The sequence below is a fragment of the Mesitornis unicolor genome, unplaced genomic scaffold (assembly GCF_000695765.1).
Source record: "Mesitornis unicolor isolate BGI_N332 unplaced genomic scaffold, ASM69576v1 scaffold4109, whole genome shotgun sequence".
NCBI lineage: Eukaryota > Metazoa > Chordata > Aves > Mesitornithiformes > Mesitornithidae > Mesitornis > Mesitornis unicolor.
Window position 1 is genome coordinate 56941 of NW_010207849.1, and position 17526 is coordinate 74466.

General features: G+C 38.7%; 1 protein-coding gene across 1 annotated transcript; it reads left to right on the forward strand.

Annotated features, from left to right (window-relative positions):
• The first annotated feature begins 1664 nt into the window (after positions 1-1664).
• LOC104546782 (prostatic acid phosphatase-like) lies at positions 1665-17025 on the forward strand. Its single transcript, XM_010192264.1, has 10 exons — positions 1665-1950; positions 3239-3334; positions 5821-5907; positions 6544-6696; positions 9138-9236; positions 10332-10427; positions 12839-12971; positions 14211-14293; positions 16326-16432; positions 16869-17025. The coding sequence occupies exons 1-10, from the start codon at positions 1837-1839 to the stop codon at positions 17023-17025; spliced, it is 1125 nt and encodes a 374-aa protein (XP_010190566.1). The 5' UTR covers positions 1665-1836.
• Positions 17026-17526: the final 501 nt, after the last annotated feature.

Below are 17526 nucleotides of genomic sequence, written 5' to 3' on the forward strand. Positions count from 1 at the left end.
ATGTGGTGTACTTTAATGTGTCTCTTCCCACAGAATTAGCAGCACCAAGATCAGATCACAGGAAGCAAGTATCAGTTTTCACACTAATATTTTGTCATATGCAAAATAAGAGTAATTTCACCTTCCCTGCTAATCTCACATAAAGCAGGAGGCAATGAGTGCTTGAAAAGAATAAAGTTAAACCTTTCTGCTCCTGTTGTGTATCTGCTGTCCCTGACAGACACATCTACAGTATCTGAAGAACCTGAATGGAGCCTTACAATTGTGAGAACTTGCGTATTTTTTCTCAGTGAAATCAATGGGTTTAATTAAAAACATTGCCTAGCAGAGTGGTGCATTTTAGGAGTGGTTTCTGATGTCATGTCCTCTAGAAACAGTAAAACACGTAGTCACTTCAAAGAGTTTTTTGACGTATGACAGCCAGTGGGTGCAGGAAAATGTACAGGGTGTGAATAGCTTTAATCAGTTGACCCACGTCTCCCCCAGGTCCCTCCCTTAAAAAAAAATAAAAAAATAAAAAAGAATTTTCACTCTCAATAAATGTGGACAGCTCCCCAAATTCTTCTGTTTCTGCATGAGTGTGTTAGACTTGTCGGGCTCAAAAGCAGAAATGACGAATCAACCATCTTGCACTAAGGAAGTCTGACCTCTGAATGCTTCAGAGAGGAATCTCTTTAGCTCTGACAAATGTGAAAGATACAGCATTGTTACTTCAGGAGAGAGAGCTGATCCCTCTAGATCCCTCCAGGAAAGCCTGTACCTAATAACTATGAAATTTGCTCATTTGTGCCTTAAACTAGCTTGGGATTATATAACCTTTCTGGGTAGCAACATGATTTTTTTTCAGCAATTTCTTTTATATTCTTGCAGAGACTTTTTGATCACTAAGAAATCACTCACAAGGCTTTCATTAACACATCAATGTGACTGAACATAGACCAATAAGCTTGTAAAATCAATCCTGTCTCTTGCAACACTGTCTCTGAGCTAATTTTTTCCTTTCTGTAAAATATACTGAGGAAATAAAAAAAAACAGCTCTTGATTTATGCAAGCTGTAACAATGAGAGTGTTTGCAGCAAGAGAAATTTGAAAATAAAAAATTTACCTCACTGTATGAAATTCTGGGGTGTAGTTCTAGAGAAAAGTGGCACACACTTCGCCACCACTGACATAGTCAATCTGCTGTTGAGATGAAAAGTTCATTCATGTGTCTTAATCTTTTTGCAGTGAATTTAGGCTTATCCCCGCTCCCATGCAACAAAACCATCTGGTGTTTATATCTCCTAGGGCCACAGCCAAATCCAGGGAAAAATCTCGAGATCCTCTATAAAAGAAAAATTGTCAGCACCGCTCTTTCTAGCTTTGTAGTACAAAGTGTTCAGAGAAGACTGTATGTGCACTAGGAATGAAGATGGTTTTCTAGCTCTTTTGCATACAGCAAGAGACAGTGTATCTGCAGCATTTTCACTTTGGAGAAGGCTGACTGACCCATACTAAATCCTAGCTTAAATAACAGAAGGCAACTTCTAATTCTTTACATTCACCTGCCTTCCAGGTGCCAGGGGCAGGAATTAGAGAGCTCAGAGATTCCACTTCATGTTATACATGGGACACAGAAATTGAGTACGAGTGCAAAATACACTTTTCATTTCATTAATCCCCTGAAAAGCACTAACCCAAGAAGGGAAAAAAGGGAGGAGGAGGCAAGACCACAGCGCACTTTTGGACTTCACTGAGCACAACCGACTCCTCCCCTCTTAGCCACACATCTACAGTATCAACACATCCACAGCCAGGGACCTTGGTGTGCAAAATAGCTGAAAGCTACCCTCAGGATGAGATCAAGGCAGCTGGTGTGTGGAATCTGGAGTCTCTGTTTCATGTTCTGCCTTTTCTGCATCTTTCTTCATGAAACTACAGCAAAAAGAAAACTGAAGTTTGTGTCTATAGTAAGTAGATAGTTCACGGGCAAATGGAATTTCTTCAAAACCTGTCATTTACTGAACTTCCTGTACTCTAGGGGAAGGGGGAGGTGGCTCTTTATTAATATTTGTTTCCTGTTCATTTTTGCATTGTACCAAAAAAACCTCAATTTTAAATAAGAATTCATTATTTTGTCTTCTTTGTGCAGTCCTAGATGAACTTAACTTTCTGAATTGACAAAGAATGCACTAAGAGAGGATTCTTTTTTAAATTGTAAAAGAGGATTTCATAACTAAATATCAACTGTGCAAAAACCCTCTTTATCATGGAAAGGTTTCCACTCGTCTAGTGGTTTCGGTGGATTAAAAAGCAAATCAAATCTCATTATGTGAAACCCAAACAAGTATACAACAGCACTGAATAAGCAACATAGGACCAGTGCTGTGAAACTAATGTTATTTACAAAGATTACAAGGTACCATTTGTTTGCAGGAAGCCTGAATTTTGTTCTGAACATTGCACATGCTTGTAAATCACTTTGCTGCAGTTTTCAATTTTGTTTCTCCCTAGTGGGATTAAGAAACAAAAAAAATCTAGTGGTAAAATCTTAAAATTATCTGACATACATGTACAGGGATTATTCTGGACAGGGAAATAATCCATTGCAGGAATGAAAAATCTTAAGGTATCTTTATATATGTATCTTCTATCTGAAGGGAAATTCCAGAACAGGTTCAATGTATTCAGAGTAACATTTTACTCTGTATTTAGATATTAGATGATATTTTCATCACCTCTTGTGATGCAAAAGTCAACTTGTGGTTTTTTAAGGCTAATTTCTGCCAAGAAAGACCACTTCACAGCAGTCAGCCACAGAAACTGTATCTAGAGCAATAGTTTGGATTTTTTTAATCCGTATTCCCAGTTAGTCCTAGCAAAATATTAATGTTCTAATATTTATAGAAAATTACTTAAATGCTTATGTTTGTATTCTGTTTATTTAATGTTGTGGTCTATAACTCCTAAAATATATAAAACCTTTCTGAAATGTATTATGATATTTTATAGTTTTTATAACTCAGAAAAAGATATTTGAGCTAACTACTTTTCAAATGCCAGGGAAAAAAAAGAGTTATATTTGCCTAAATAAATCAAACAGGTATTGTAGTTATCTAGACACAAGAAGAGCATCATAAATATTTAACATCTGTCAGATACACTACTCACTGTCATTGCATATTTCTTGTGACTGCACTAATTATATCCATCACAAAATGACCAGTAATGAGAGGGGAATCCCATTTGCTTTTTCAGGTATTTCGCCATGGTGATCATACCCCACAGGAATTTTTTCCAACTGACAAGCACAAAGATGTTGCAAGGCAGCAGGGATATGGACAGCTTACCAAGGTGTGTTTCCTTACCTGGGCCAATATACTGAAATATTGGAATGCGGTCTGTTGACATCTGTTTCTTGGAACTTTACATATTAAGTTCCCACACATAGATCTTCAAAAGGACAGCCAAAGAACTTACCAGGAACTTACACCTATGAGCAGTCACTGATTTTAAATGACACAGATTCAGCCTGTTCTGGTCCAATAGCAGTATATGTTGAGCTGTTTGATTGCAGACTGGGGTCTTCTAGGAGGAGCCAGGCACTGGTAACCACCACAGTTCACCTAAGACCGAACATGGAGCTTTATCCATCAGTAGCATAACATGGTGGAAGTGCTCACAGACCACCCCTAATCTGTTGAGCAGGAGTACTTCCCAGCTCATGAACTACTATCAGTTCTAGTAGAAACTCCTCTCATGCTGTGTTAGGGAAAGTCAATTTAAAGCTCAGCTATTTTAGTGCAGGCACTGGTGGAGTACAGCAGAGCTGAGCTGGCACACAAGTATCAGCTGATGGTAGTAACTACCAGCAGCTAAGGCAACTGCAAAGTCCAATTGCAGAAACTCTGTCTCTGCGTTAACTGTAATGTATATTGGCTGCCTCCTTCTGTGAATGGAGCCAAGGGTGAACTCCTTGTTCAGAAGATTAAGGGCATATGTGGGCATTAGGTGGTTTCAAACCTACTTCTGCTCTGCTCTCACCAGCACAACCCATTGTGTCTATGCTTCATTCCTTTTTCCCCAAGATACATTGTTTGGATGGAAAAATCCACTAGTTATTTGCCCAGGATTCTGGGAACAAGGCAGCCTTACTGAAGTAGTTTAGATGTGCCAAAATTCCAGATGTCCCAGATAAATGGCTATTGTGTATGTGCAGGCAGCCTGTGAGGTGTGCGTCTCTGTTAAGCTGCTGCAGAGTAAGTTCGTTCACACTTTATGTCCAGTGGGTCCAGCACAATACACATGTTTCTCTCTCCTAGGGGAAACAGTCACTTGTCAGGTCCCCACCAAAATCAGAATAGAATAACTGCTTGAGAGGTTCCTCTTCCTCATCATTTTTAGGAGGCCAAACTGATCTCCAATGCAAGGTCAGGACTGTTTCCTCTCACATCACCTCCCTTGAAGAAACAGGAATAACAGAACAGCTTCCCATGCCTTAACTCAGCTGTGGCTTAATCATTCCACATATACACTATATGAGTTCAGCACTACATGCCAGCTTGCTCCAGGGCATGGAAGGCTTCAAAACCCAGGTGTCAGGATTTAAAAACACACATATTAGGCAAGTTGGGGCAGAAGCCTAGGCCAAGCATATACCCTAGGAAACTGGATACACAATGCCAGAAACAGAAGGAGACGATCGCATACACACACTCTGGATAAAGCTATCGTCTGACCTCATAGCTGACTCTGCTTTGAATGGGATGTTGGACTAGAGCCTTCCTGGGGTCTCTTTCAATCTGAATTATCCTATGATCCTGACTTAGAAAAGGACTTTAGGAAGCAATGTGTACTCATCATACCTGATATCCCGGTGCAGAGTACTGATAATGTAAATAAAGTTGAATATATTTCAATTTAGGCCAGGAAACATCAGGTATGAGTAAAATTTTGACAATATTGAGATCATTACAGGGACATGGCATATGATTCTCATGTCATGTGTTTACCAAATTATGTTGGTAAGTTGGAAAACATTCAGCAAAGAGCTTCTAAAATGCTGGAAAGCCCATTTTGCTGTGAGAGTAGAAAACTGTCATCTATTTAGTTTAACACAGAGATTAAGTGAGTTGATTCCATCTTACTGATTATTATCCTACTGGAAATAAGATCCATGATGGTAAAGAATGTATCATTCAAAAACACAACAAAATCCAGTGGCTGAAAGCTGGGGACATAGTCAGGCAAGAACCAACAATTGAATGTTTCAGACTGTCAGTAATAATTAACAATTGCAGCAAAATACCTGAAGGCTTGGAGTCTCCTATTCAAGATATTTTGTCTTCCTGAAAAATAAGATCTTGCTCAAGCTAGATCAAGCTAGGCTCCATATGGAATCACTGGTGATATTCTATGGGATTCATATCCTGGACATGTCCTCATGGACAGGTGGTTGCTCTGTCTGCACGCCCAGTTATTCAGCCGTGAGCCAGCAATCGAACAGAAACTAGACAGATGGTGTTTGGACGTATCTATGCCTGCTTTAAGTCAGCCTGCCCCTCAGCCAGTCTAACCAGCTTCGATAAACATAGACATATCTTTCTTTAGAGCAAAACGCAAAACTGCATCAATCAGGAAGACATATCTAATATTATCCAATACTGTAAATGCAGCAACTTTACTGTTTTTTTCTTTTAGCTTCTTTCCTCCTTCACTTTGGAAAGAAAAAACGTATTTATCAAAATAATATGAAATATTATCTCATTTTTTGATTGTAGGAATGGATGCATAGCACAATTCTTGAGCCTCTATCTTACACTGTTCTGTTACTTCTACAGCTTGGCATACAGCAACAGTATGAGCTTGGCCAGTACATGCGGAGGAGATATGCTTATTTCCTGAGTGTTGTATACAAGCAGTGTGAGGCAAGTACTGGATCTGGGAGGGAGGATGTTTTTCATGGACATTAATGGGACTTCCTGAATGCATGAGAGTCTGAACCTGGTACAGTTGGAGACAACTTAGTATCCATTGAATTCAGTGTAATTTCAAAGTATCCTGGAAACTGTGGCTTAACTTTTATTCATGCTGATGGTTAACTGAAAACCATGTGGAAGGTTTTTTAGGCTATATATCAGGCTCAGATACCTCACTGTTGTATGCCAGAGTAGCTATGTCATATATCTCCAACTCTGCATTTCCATATGGGGTGCAGATACAGCTTAGTTTTCATTTAGGGTCCAGCTCTTCAGTGCATACACAATGTCTCAAAGCCTAGACGGTAAATGGAGTTGCTCTTATCCTTTATACTAGGACTTCTAGGAGAACAGCCACCATGTTGCAGCTCCCTTGTCCACCAAAATTCTCTTCCAGCACCCTATTACAGCTCCACTATTTCTCTCTCCCCCTTCCTTCTCATGGTCCTTCTTCATCCCACTCTACTTTAATGACATCTTCCCCTGCACAGTACCAGTCCCCTTCTTTCATACCAAATGAAAAAAAAACCACAGGATATACGACCTTCCAAAATGTTTTTTGGGTTTTTTTTTTCCTTGCTTCAGATTTATGTTCAAAGCACTGACTGTGATCACACGCTTATGAGTGCTCAGGCAAGTCTTGCTGGGCTGTATCCACTGACACAGGGCCAGATTTGGAACCCCAGAATCCTCTGGCAACCGATTCCGGTTCACACAGTACCACTATCACATGATAATGTGAGTATAAACTGGGGGCATTTGCTTTCCCTTAATCATTAATAAAATACCTAGGATATGAGATGAAGGAGCAGGATGAAGGGCATGGTAAATGCAATGTAAAGTGTTACAAGTATTGTGTAGAAAGGCCTAATAAGCAGAGTAGAAATATAAGAGTTTCCACAGGAATGGACTTACATATCAGAGACCTTGAGTTAACAAAAAAGAAAGAAAAACAGAAGTCCTAGGTACAGAGCAAAAGAATTAACCTATAATGTGAGTAAACCACTACAGAAGTAGATTAATCCTAAACTCATCACAAACATGACTTTCTTTTTGTGAGAAGAGGAAGCATACCTATTCTCATTAGTGATTCAACATTTCTTAGTCCACAGCCAATGGAAAAGACTAAAGAATTATTCTGGGATTTTTATTACAGTGAGAACTGAGTCACAGGATTGTTTTTCATGCACTTTGCAGGTCAGTGCATGCACTTTGAGGGTTGGTGTAAAAAGTAAAAGGGAAAAGGAAGGAGCACTTGGAGCTTTAAGAACATGAGGTCATAGGGTAATGTATTTATTCATCTCCTTTCCTCATCTCCTCACCTTGAAGCTGTAAGGAACTGTATGGATAGCAGCTCTGTCTGTAGCCTTCATGTATATGTCCTAGAGGGGAAAGCTGGGCAGCTGAGTGGACATGGAGGTTCCCATTCATAGAAAACCTAAGGTAAAAAGATAGGAAAGATCAGGAGTGTGCATTATGGTCCTAGTTTGGGAGAGGAGGTGTGCACATGTGATGCAAGCTAAATACTGTGGGCTTAACAAGTCTAGTTAACACAGTCTGTGATGATAGGGGAATCAGGTTAAACAGGGACATGGAGCAATGGTTCTCACCTCGGGGTGATGAGAGCATGAAGAGGGAGGGTATGGAGACACGTGTCTTCCTACTCATGCACACAGCCTGGCGCAGTCAGGAGCTGCTTCTGACACTGTCACAGAGGGTGGTACCTCAGCAGACAGTGAAGAATACCTGGCCAGTATCAACACCACTAGCAAACTCAGCAATCAGGTGTTGCATCTCATTCACACCTAGGGGAGGAACTAAGTTTATTCAAACAAATCATAGAGTCATGAACATATACATATTTTTCACACTTTTTTCAACTATTTGTATTTTTATTCATCTTTACTACATATACAGGCTAAGCTTGAGACTACATGTATCCTACTACCCAAAACAAGTGTCCATCACTTATTGGTAATGTCATGCCTGTTCATGAACCTATGGCTATAATTCAGAAATACTTTTCTACCTTCTGGAATAAATAAATTATATTTCTAAATAGATCTAGGAACTGCTGTGAAGCTTTCCAAGCTAATTATCACTTCAGGACTCCCAGGTCATTTTTAAAGTTCTTTTAATTGTGGGACTATATAGGAAGAGCTTTACTACTGGAAGAAGGACAAAAAGCACATTAGAGAAAAGCACTAAAAAGATTTCAGTGTAAATTTTTGTCTTAACTTTTGCTTAAAATTTATCACAAAAAACCTCAAGCAAGTCTAAACTCATGTTGTGGTTTAACTCCAGCTGGCAACTAAGCGCCACACAGCTGCTCACTCACTCACTCCCCCCTGCCCCGGTGGGATGGGGAGGAGAATTGGAAGAATAGAAGTGAGAAAACTTGTAGACTGAGATAAAGACAGTTTAATAGGATGGCAGAAGAAGAAACAATAATGATAGTAGTAATAATAATATACAAAATGAGTGATGCACAGTGCAATTGCTCACCACCTGCTGACTGACGGCCTGCCAGTCCCAAGCAGCAATTACAGCCTCATGGCCAACGCCCCTCCAGTTTACGTACTGAGCATGATATTACATGGTATAGAATATCCCTTTGGCCACGTAACCTTTAACCTTTCATATGTCTTGAATTCATGGAAGACAAAACTGAGTTACAGAAATTTCACAAGCTTCTAGGATTTAGCTGAAATAAATGAACCTGTGGTAAGTCCACTTAATACAGCTGAATATGCACAAAGACTGCTATTGCAGTCCAGCTGCTGCTTGGTAATTTGTTGCAAAAAAAGAACGGTGTGTTTAAAGAAAGACTGAACACTATGAGTGAAATCATCCCTGGGGAGGCCAAGCACAAAGCAGATCATGAGGGCTTGTGTTAGTCTTCTGTCAAGGAACAAATTTCATCTTGTGTAAATGAGTCCTTTAACTTTGAACTACTGCAGCTATTACCCCTCTGAACATTTAAAGATTATTTTGTACGTAGTCATCAGTATGACTCTTACAGTCCTGAAGACGAATATCCTTAAAAACTACATTCCCAAATTATTTTTCAGCTTGTCCTAACTAGTGCAACCAAGGAGAACAACAATCATGCAAGTGTATACTGAATTGCAGAACAAGCACCACCTTGCCTTACTAATGTTTTGCAATTTTCTTTTCAGTTGCTATACTTACCTTTCTCACACTGCCCAAAATACAATGATCTTTTGAGAGAAACCTTTGCTACAAGGGAATTCCAAAGGCAACTCAAGCAGTACAGGGTAAAGTATTTTCAGTTCTGGAAATATAATTAAAATATATCGCTTCTGTCAACATTATCTAACAGGTAGGTTTAAAAAATGGCAGTCAATATGCTCCTTCCAGATCTCTAATCTTCACAGTGGGTGTAGACAACATACCCAAAAAACAAATTACAACATTACAGATTCACATCAATTGAAAATAGCAAGTCATAGAAAAGATAAATTATTGACTATCTTGCAAAAAAACAGTCCACTTACCTTCTAGGAGAGCAGACAAAACAAGAACTCAGATCAAATCAGTGCCAATACCTCTCAAATCACTGCAATACCTCTCTCTGTTTACTCCCATAAAAAGCAAGTCCTCTGATGTCTCTGCCAGTTCATATTTTTGTTCTACCACGAAATGCTCACAGCTCAATTCCCCAGGTTTTCTCTTAACAGCCTCAGTGCTCTCCTCAAGCACTTGTTCATGTCTCATATCTAAAGTCTTCATTCAGGTGCTCACCTATGTTTCGTTCTTACTTCTGTAAGGTATCCTCTCCTTTCTTTCTCCACCACCAAAGCCTTTGACATGAGTATGTAATCACTTGTCTATTCTGCTGCAACCTTCTTCTTCACAGGTTTGTTCAAAATTAAACTATCAAACTCACCTGTTTTTCTATAATCTTTAACCAGTGACCTCAACCGTCTATCTCTGACTCTGCATTGGGTCCTTATATGCAAGTTAATTGTAACTCCCAGTTTTACCACATTTACATCATAGCTCCCTTCTGCTCAGCACCAACATCAGAATAATTCTATGTATCACATTTCTGTTAAGCACTTTGGATTTCAGCCAGACTTCCTCATGTATCTGTATCCTCCTCACTTTAATCTCTCCTGAACATTCCCACCAAGCATAAACACCACCATACTTCAAATCTGAACTCAGATCACTAACCTTGTCTAGATGAATAGGCCAAATTCTCTTACCATTAGGCAATGGTTCATTGCTAAAGTGCAAAGTACAAAGACTACCTTGTTTCTAAAAGTTATTATGTAGTAGTATGGCAGTGTGTAGAAATGATGCAAAAAGGCCCTTGTGTACTACAGATTTGCTTGTTTGTATTATAGCCATTTCTGAAGTTTTTAGCCACTCATACAGGATACCCATTGAAGAAGTTGAACACGGAAAGAATCTGGAAGCTCTCTGACACTTTACAATATGAGGTAAATAATATAAAGAAAATTGCCAATGCCCAATAGAAGTGCTTACACTTCCTCAAGTTTAAAGCTGTTTTTTGCTCTTATTTCTGTTGCTTGTAAGACATCAAAAGAGGGTAGGTCTATGCTTCCAAACTTTTTGAACCACAGATTGTTTTCTGCTTCTTCCCCAGAAACCCTCACCTAACATTAAACTTGCAACCTAAATTCTTGTATAGACATTATGACTGTGTGAGGTTGTTGTGGGTTGTCCACCACTATAAGGAACATAAACCAGTGGCCTACCAAATCCAATATTCTGTCAGTGACTGCATATGGAGAATTAGGCAAAAGCGTACCCTTGGATAAAATTGTCTTGTTACTCCTCCAAACTCCGTCGCAGAGATACAAAGGAATAAAATAGGTTGTTGGCAAAAAAAATAAGCATCCTTCCACAAAGATTTCATGTAAATTGTATAAGCAAGAGAAATCATTATTTGCATAGGAACAGCAGTGGTCAGAGTATTTTCAGGAATTAAGCAGCCATTGGAATTACACATACGGCTATTTGTGCAAGTTTGGGAAACTGTTAGTAGCAATGGAACCAGGCAATTTACAAAGGACCATGGATTTTACAAAAAAAGTTACTGTAGTGCCCAACTGTCATAGATATCTGGGTCCCACAGTCTGGGACCTCTGACTGGGATTTGAAAAAATCCTGTGTCTTAAATTCAGCAACAAGCCCCACTTCATGTCACTTCATAGTCTAGACTTATCTCAGCTGAAGGAAGTGAAAATTTCTGTCTTGTGTTAAAAATTTATTGTTGCAGCATTTGCTGCAAATGCTTTAATGCAGAATTATTTTTAAACTCAAATATTAATGATAAATTGGTCATCAGTTCTGAGATATCCCCTATAAAACTGAGGCAGTTTTAAGCTGGATTTCAGAAGCAACATGTAATATGAGGGCATGATGCTAATGAGTTTACCTTCTGTCCTGCTGTTTGTCCAAAGGTCCAGCTTTGGTCAAAGCAGTCTTTAATGGAATGTTAGCCAGAGACTTCAGTTAAATGAAATGTTAACATACTAAGACACCTCATTGTAATTTCAGTGGGGTCACCCTTCCATGTTTTCCAAATGTAAGACGGCTGAGGACTACAACTTTTTATTTCAATTGTTATACCCTACTGAGAAACCAGTGTCACCAGAGGAATATGTAAAACTGATAGCTCCCTTCAGGGATCTAGCTAAATGCTGCAAGACCAAACCAATTCATTGGATTTTTCCTTCTAGAGCTAGATTTGATGAGCTTTTTTTCATACTTCTCAGTGAAGACTCTGAGGTTATCAATTAAGACATCTGCCATTTCTCTCACTCTTTCAAGTATACAAAAAGAGCTTTCTTACATAGTTATTTAAATACAATTAATGAAACCACAGTAGCATGCATCTCTCTGTATTTGTTATTATTGGCTAATTGTCATCTGGCTTTCAGGCAACCTAGAAGCTGAGGTGCTTTCTTGCCTACATCACTGACTTAAATAGCATGCAAACAGTCAATTCTTTTCTTAAGACACAAATCACATTTGTTAAAAGAGAAAGTGATGCATTATGACCTGAGCTGGTTTAACCTAGCTTGTTCTATTGTTTCACTTGTTTAAACAAATCCTTGAAGTAGTTCAAGGAATTTTCCTTAGAACTTGTTGTTACAAGAAAACTCCCTCTGGTGTGCTCATTCCAATGGCCCACATTCACAGAGGTTACGTTGAACTGAAGGAAAGATACCAACCTTGTTTAAACAGAAATTCAGGGCAGTGCAAACCAGGAGTGTTGGGCGTATCTTTCCTTCTCACCATGATCCCTAAGGAAAGACTAATCCATACCGCTTTAGCTTCAGTACTGCATGACTATCCAGTAGACCTGGTATAGGTTGCAATGAATTCCATCCATATGTCTAATTCCTATACATATACTTCATACTCCACTACATCCAAATTACAGCTATACATATTCTTACTTCATCTCTGGGTCCCACTTATATTCCAGAGCTGCCAGCCCTTAAAATCCTGACATCTATATAGGATTCGTTTCAGTAATGATCTCAGATGTATCTCAGTAGATGGCTGAAAAAGAAAGAGTCATAAATGGAATTTTTTGCACTGGACAACTGCATTATTTTTGCATAATAATTTTCAGTATTATATTTCCTCTTCTTATTGAATATTGCCTTTCAAATTTGTTTTAAGCAGTGTAATTCTATAAATAAGAATTCTACAGCTGTCTAAACGCAAAATACAATCATTATTTTATTATAAAGAGAAAAATTTACTTGTGTGAAACAGTCAGAATTTGTTCTGACAAGCATTTTGTGTCAGAACAAACAACATTAAGCAGTAGGAATCAGTAAGAAAATCACCATGTTTTCTTTCTTCACTGCAGGATATTAACAATTACACATTACCAGTTTGGGCTACTCATGGTGTCAGGACCAAGCTGATAAAGCTCTCAGAATTGTTATTGCAGTCAGAATTTGGCTTCCACAAACAAATACAAAAATCACGTTTGCAGGGAGGTAAGCTGAATTCTTACCCCATTTAAAACTAACAGTAGAATGGGAAAAAAGAAAGGGTATATAATAAATATTGCTACCAATTTCATAGTAGAAAGATGTCATAATGTGCATATTGATGATCAGCACTGAAAGATTTTGATTAATGGGAAGAGAGATGGTGATATGAATCACAAATATCCTAGTCCAGCATTATAAAGGTGCTACCATTTTGGTTAGGCTGTATAAGAAATCCAAATCAATATATAGATTCTTCTGAACTGAATCAAGTCTGAATTTAATGCAAGCCACCACGTTTAACTTACGTAACAAAATATTATTTGTAATACTCTCTAGAACGGTAACTTTGTTGCTTCACAGTCTTCATATTCCATTACTGAGAGCGCTAAAATGAGGTTATTAAACTGCTTCTAAACTCAGCAAATAGATGAAATTTAAAAATAGTTTACACCCTTTTAATCACTCGTTCTCCTCCATTCATCCACTGTCATCCTTTGGGCCTCATTTTTGTATTATATGGACACTGTATAGTCAAGCTCTCTGAGCTACAAGGACAAAGGACATATAAGCATGGGTTAATTTTTTTGCCTTTTTGGAGCTCCAACTTACTAAACTAAGCTCCAAGTTTCAACTTCTGCTCTTCCTTTATTAGCAGTTGCTATTAAAAATGTGCTGATAGCTGAAAACAGCGCATGTGTCGAATTCTGCTAGACTGTATAGTTCTCATTTTAGGATTCTAATTTGTTGAGATTCCAACCTTATGCTAAGATACTAGCACAGCCATTCATTTAATTCATATAATTTGTCTTGCAACTTTTCAGCAGTTAACATTAAAATACAGACAACCACTTCATTTAAGGCAGCTCAGAGTCCAAAGGACGTGCTCTTTCTTTTTCTTTGGAAATCACAAAGTCAATGGAGTTACACACAAAAGAGGGTAGTATTCATTACTGTGCTATTCTTGCACTGATCTGCTGGCATAAAGCAGCTGTGAATGCACTGTCTGAAGCTGTTGAGGCTGTTAGGGATCCCCTGAACATTTTACACAGAAGCAAAATAGGCCCATTGTTCATATTAAAGGTAGTATCAGAATTAACCAGGGCACTCCACACAAATTGCCTATAAAGTCAATTGAATAAATCTGGTGCATGTAAAGACAGATTATGTTAAAACAGTAACAAGTGATATAGATGTTAACACAAGCATCCCTTTCATTGTCATTGCTTCCCCATTTTATTTCAGGTCTTCTTCTAAAAACTATTTTAAAGCATATCTCAGATGCTAGAAAGCCTTCACACCAGAAAAAAATGGTTATATATTCTGCGGTGAGTTCTTTTGGTTTCTTTTACGCTCCCTTTCTGCAGTTATTAAATGCAGTGAAAGTCATGAAACTTTATTTCCTTAATGAAATACATCTACGAGCATTTTTATTTGGTTAACCTTAAATATTATTGGATTATTTTCATTCTTTAATGAACAAATACTACTTTAAAATCTGTAACTTCCATTTTCTACCTGATGTCATGACCTGTTTCATTGTAATATTCATTGTTTTGACTTAGCAGAGAATTGGAAAAAACATGTCTCATGTTTTATTGAACCTCTATATAATAATATTATATTTTACAAGCTTCCTTCATCCTGCATCTTTTTCAAATGCAAAGTAAAAAAAAAAAGAAAAATTAAGTTTGTTATTTTAGAAGTTCTTTTAAACTTTATACTTTTGTTTAGAATGTGCAAACATTGTCATTGGAGAAGGAAATTTTTTGATTGCTCTTGGTAAAAAAGCTCCTACTTCTAACCTTCAGTTAGATTATAACCTATCAGGTATATATCAGCCAAAGAGCTTACCATCTGTCACGGAATCACACCAAAATGGCTACACACACACAAATAGTGAACTCAAACAAGCATTTAATCTGCAACTGAAATTAAGCAGACAAAAATTCATTCACCTAAACAACATCCCACTGACATTCAACAAATACAGGTTTGATATGCTGGTTGGGAATATTACCAGACACAGCTGAGTTAAGAATTCTTAAGTTTTTGGCCAAATGATCCAAAATGTGCACTCACTCACTCACCTAAAAAGGGAGGGCTCTCAATCTCGAGAAGTTACCTTAAGTGGCGTCCCAACTCAAGGGGAGAGTCCCCGACTGCAGACCCGCTGCTCTGAGGAGGACTGACTCAAATGAGTCCTCCAACGGGGCCCCATTTATACCCTGGTCGAATCTGATCTGTGGTCAATACATGGTTGTGTCAGCCCCCTATTGGCTGAGGACCTCATCTTTCCCGCCTTTGACCCCCACTGTGTGGACCAGACATGAGCTGGGGGGTGGGGGGGCGGGGGGGGGCAGTCCTGACACCGCCAGGGCCAGAAACTTTAACATTGTCTTTGTTGGGTCTTTCTCAGGTCTTTAGTAGGGTGGGTGCATCTGCCACACCATCTCGAATACTGTTTATTTAACATCCAAAATCACTAGATCTTTTTTTAAGAAGTTTGAACAGCTCTTACTAACTTTGAAAAAAACTGCAAGTGATTAAGACTTCTCAAATATTTCATATATGTATATTTTATACATCACAGAATCACAGAATCTCAGGAGTTGGAAGGGACCTCAAAAGATCATCCAGTCCAACCCCCCTGCCAGAGCAGGATCACCTAGACTAGGTCACACAGGAACACGTCCAGGTTGGTTTTGAATGTCTCCAGAGAAGGAGACTCCACAACATCCCTGGGCAGCCTGTTCCAGTGCTCTGTAACTCTCACAGTAAAAAAGGTTTTCCTCATGTTCACATGGAACCTCCTATGTTCCAGCTTGCACCCCTTGCCCCTTGTCCTGTCATTGGACATCAGAGAGAAGAGCCTGGCTCCTTCCTCCTGATCATTCGCCCTTTACAAATTTATAAACATTAATGAGGTCACCCCTCAGTTTCCTCTTCTCCAAGCTAAAGGGATCCAGCTCCCTCAGCCGCTCCTCATAAGGGAGATGCTCCACTCCCTCGATCATCCTTGTGGCCCTGCGCTGGACTCTTTGAAGCAACTCCCTGTCCTTCTTGAACTGAGGGGCCCAGAATTGAACACAATATTCCAAATGCGGCCTCACCAGGGCAGAGTAGGGGGAAGGAGAACCTCTCTCGACCTACTGACCACACCTCTTCTGATACATGCAGCATTTCAGTTTGCATAGCCATAAAAGGACAGTATTTGCTCAATGTTGCAGAGAGTAAGTATTAATGAGGCCACACAAGTAATGTTAAGTGGACAGATAACGTAATGGACATACTGTTAAATAATAGGTACCGGCAATCATTTCCAACAGGCCTTTAATTAAAGGTTTCTTGTATTTACAGCATGCAGGAACCATTGTTGCCTTACAGATGGCACTCAATGTCTTCAATGGGAAATTGCCTCCTTACAGTGCCTGCCATTTTTTTGAACTTTACCAGGAAAAAAGTGGGCAAGTATCTGCAAGCTGTACTGTTAACATTTCTTTTTCTAAAAAGCAATTTACTGATACTCCAGAGTACTTAAATTGGATACACAAGGTTCACTACAGAGGAAAAGATTACACATTGATTTTAATTATTATAATTGGACTCAATTTAGCAGCTATTGACAGTAGCAGAATCACAGCACTGCAGCCTGAAAACCCTCTATATATTGCTTCATTACAGTTATGAGAGGCTTTACTGTACCCTTTTTATCTGTGTAACTCCTTTACTTTCCTACCAAAAAGACAAACTGCAGGCAAACTGATGCTGACCATTTATTATTAATAGCCAGGCAAATAAGCTGGCTAAAAGCTTATCTCAAAGTACAATCTCTGCAACCTAGAAAGGCAGTGTGGTTCTGCATCCCTAACTCTATTTTGACACTTCTGTGTTTTGAAACAGGCAATACACCATAGAAATGTACTATCGGAATAATTCTTTGAGAGATCCTCACCCCCTCACTCTCCCTGGCTGCAAATTTCGCTGTCCACTGGAGAGATTTACTCAGTTGGTCACCCCAGTCCTAGTACACCACTGGACAAGAGAATGTAAGATGTAGGACAAAAAAAGAGGTAAGTTAAGTGCTTTGGGCACGTGTACCCAAAAGTCAGGATTGTATCTTCTGCCAAGTGGTCATTTGAAGCAATAATCATTTTTTAAAGGGTCTGGTCTGAAATGAAAAATACTCAGATCCAGTAAGAGAGATTGTACCCATGGCCATAATTGATAAATTATCCATTGATAAATTTATCTATTCTAGCCCAACTTTCTGCTGAAATGGAATCAAGGCCTATTAGACTTCAAGGTACTATTTTTCATTGGTTTCTGTTAGTTTTATTACAGTCAAAAAGAGCTTCAGTTACTGAGAAAGCAGATACAAATGGTCTGAATTATACCAATTCACCTTACCTTCTCTAACTGTAGAGGTGATTTTTCAAACTGATGTACATTATGCTTTCCCATGATTTTAGCAGACATTCAGAGATGAAAGCAGATGAATATTGAATACTACATCAGACTGGTACTTACCAGAATGTCAAACATATACAGACACATTGGC